The 1812-nt window shown below is 62.3% G+C and overlaps 1 protein-coding gene across 1 annotated transcript in view; it reads left to right on the top strand.

Annotated features, from left to right (window-relative positions):
- Nucleotides 1-1204: 1204 nt before the first annotated feature.
- AMOTL2 (angiomotin like 2) overlaps nucleotides 1205-1812 on the top strand; it is a 17511-nt gene continuing 16903 nt past the window's right edge. Inside the window, exons 1-2 of the mRNA XM_021707592.1 lie at nucleotides 1205-1280; nucleotides 1422-1809. Coding sequence (XP_021563267.1) covers nucleotides 1261-1280; nucleotides 1422-1809 — 408 coding nt within the window. The 5' untranslated portion in view covers nucleotides 1205-1260. The remainder of the gene's footprint in view (nucleotides 1281-1421; nucleotides 1810-1812) is intronic.

Genomic DNA, 1812 nt, shown 5'->3' with positions numbered 1-1812 from the left:
GGGGGCACTGGGGGGAGGTGCTCGGGTGCCAGGAAGGGTGGGCAACTCGGCTGGAGTCGGGTGGGGAGAGGGGGAGGACCGCGCCAGGGCACCGGGCTGGCCTTGGGTAGAGGAGGGGCGGCCTTCCTCCCACCCCGCCCCCATGCACACAGGACCTGAGGCCCTGTGGGTTTTGTCTGGTTTCCCTGAGTCCCGGTGGGAGGCTTTCGTTGGAGGAGGCTGTGGAAAGGAGGCTGGACGAGGAGGCCGGCCGCGAGCCCCGGAGAGCCCAGTTTAAGAGGGAACCCCGTTCCCGGTTATTCTCTCCCTGCACCTTACGCTCAGTCCCCTGCCCCCAGCTCCAGGTCCCTGCAACCCGAAACCTCCTCTCCCCGCGTCCTCCCCCCACCCCATTTGGTCCAAGTCTTGACTCCGAGGTCAGGAGCATCCCCTGGGAGCCCAGAGGACCCGTGGGGGCTTTTGCAAGTAGCGTGTGTGTGCGGTTGTGGGGAATAATGGCAACCTCGAAGGCGTCCGTGTTCTTCCAACGCTCATGCTGGCTGCCGTCAGACAGAACCTAGGCCACTGACCATGATGGGAAGCGCCTTTCCTTTTGTCTCATCTGGCAAAACCGTGGTCCTGTGTAGCCTTGCTTTCTTCGTCCTGTATGTCCTGTATTTCCAACTCGGATGCATCCCTCCTCCTTCCTGTTCACCTTGCAGACTCACTGCCAAGGTCACACCTGACAGTGAGCCCCAGACTCGCCGTCAGCAGCCCTTGATGGAGTGGAGAGAGAGAGAGCCTGTCTTCCCAGGCTCTCTGACTCGGGGAAGGTGGGAGGAACAGGTAGAGAGGGTAGCAGGCAGACTGTGCCCAGGCTTGGGCTCAGGCAAGCTTTATTCCAGAGGCTTCTGGGGGCTCTTTGCCTAGGGCTTCTGCTGGGCTGTGCCCACTCTGAACACCTGCCAATAACCTGGGGCCCTGTCCAACCTTAGGCTGGATGGCCAAGTGGCCCGATGTGCAGGAGACCAGCCCCCCCGGGTCGCCATCAGGTTGCCTCCTGGGGGGCTGGCAGCAGAAGCCGTGGTTCCTGCTACAGTGAGCTTTCTGGTCGACTGTTGTCTTTCTCCTGGCATGGTCTCCATGCATGTCATTTTATAATGGTAACCGTTTGCCAAGGATTGACAGTCTTCCAGGAGCTCAACAACCACTGCCTGTAATTCTCCGCGAGGCGAGTTATTTTTTACATTCTTCTGATGGAGAAACTGAGACTTGGAGATTATGGCAACTCGTCTTAATCAGTAGGTGGCAGCCTTAGTGCTCGAACCCAGGCTTGAATGGTTGCCCCCGGCTTCACTCTGTTGGAAAGCTTCAGCCAGGCTGTGACAACGGACAGCCCCCGTCTCCCACGGCTGATCGCTCTCCTCTCTCTCCCCTGCCAGGTGCTCTGGGGCCAGGTGCTGCTGGCCGTCGTCCAGACAGGTGTGCGCAAGCCGAAAAAGCATGAGGACGCTGGAAGACTCCTCGGGCACCGTCCTGCACCGCCTCATCCAGGAGCAGCTGCGCTACGGCAACCTGACGGAGACGCGCACGCTGCTGGCCATCCAGCAACAGGCCCTGCGGGGTGGGGCCAGAGCCGGGGGCACAGGGAGCCCCCAGGCCTCCCTGGAGATCCTGGCGCCCGAGGACAGCCAGGCGCTGCAGCAGGCCACCAGGCAGGAGCCCCAGGGCCAGGAGCACCAGGGCGGCGAGGCCCACCTGGCCGAGAACACCCTCTACCGCCTGTGCCCGCAGCCCAGCAAGGGCGAGGAGCTGCCCACCTATGAGGAGGCC

Source organism: Carlito syrichta, unplaced genomic scaffold (assembly GCF_000164805.1).
Source record: "Carlito syrichta isolate Samal-C Ts95f unplaced genomic scaffold, Tarsius_syrichta-2.0.1 Scaffold120558, whole genome shotgun sequence".
NCBI lineage: Eukaryota > Metazoa > Chordata > Mammalia > Primates > Tarsiidae > Carlito > Carlito syrichta.
Note: the sequence above shows the minus strand (reverse complement) of the source record. Positions and strands in the feature narration are given on the sequence as shown.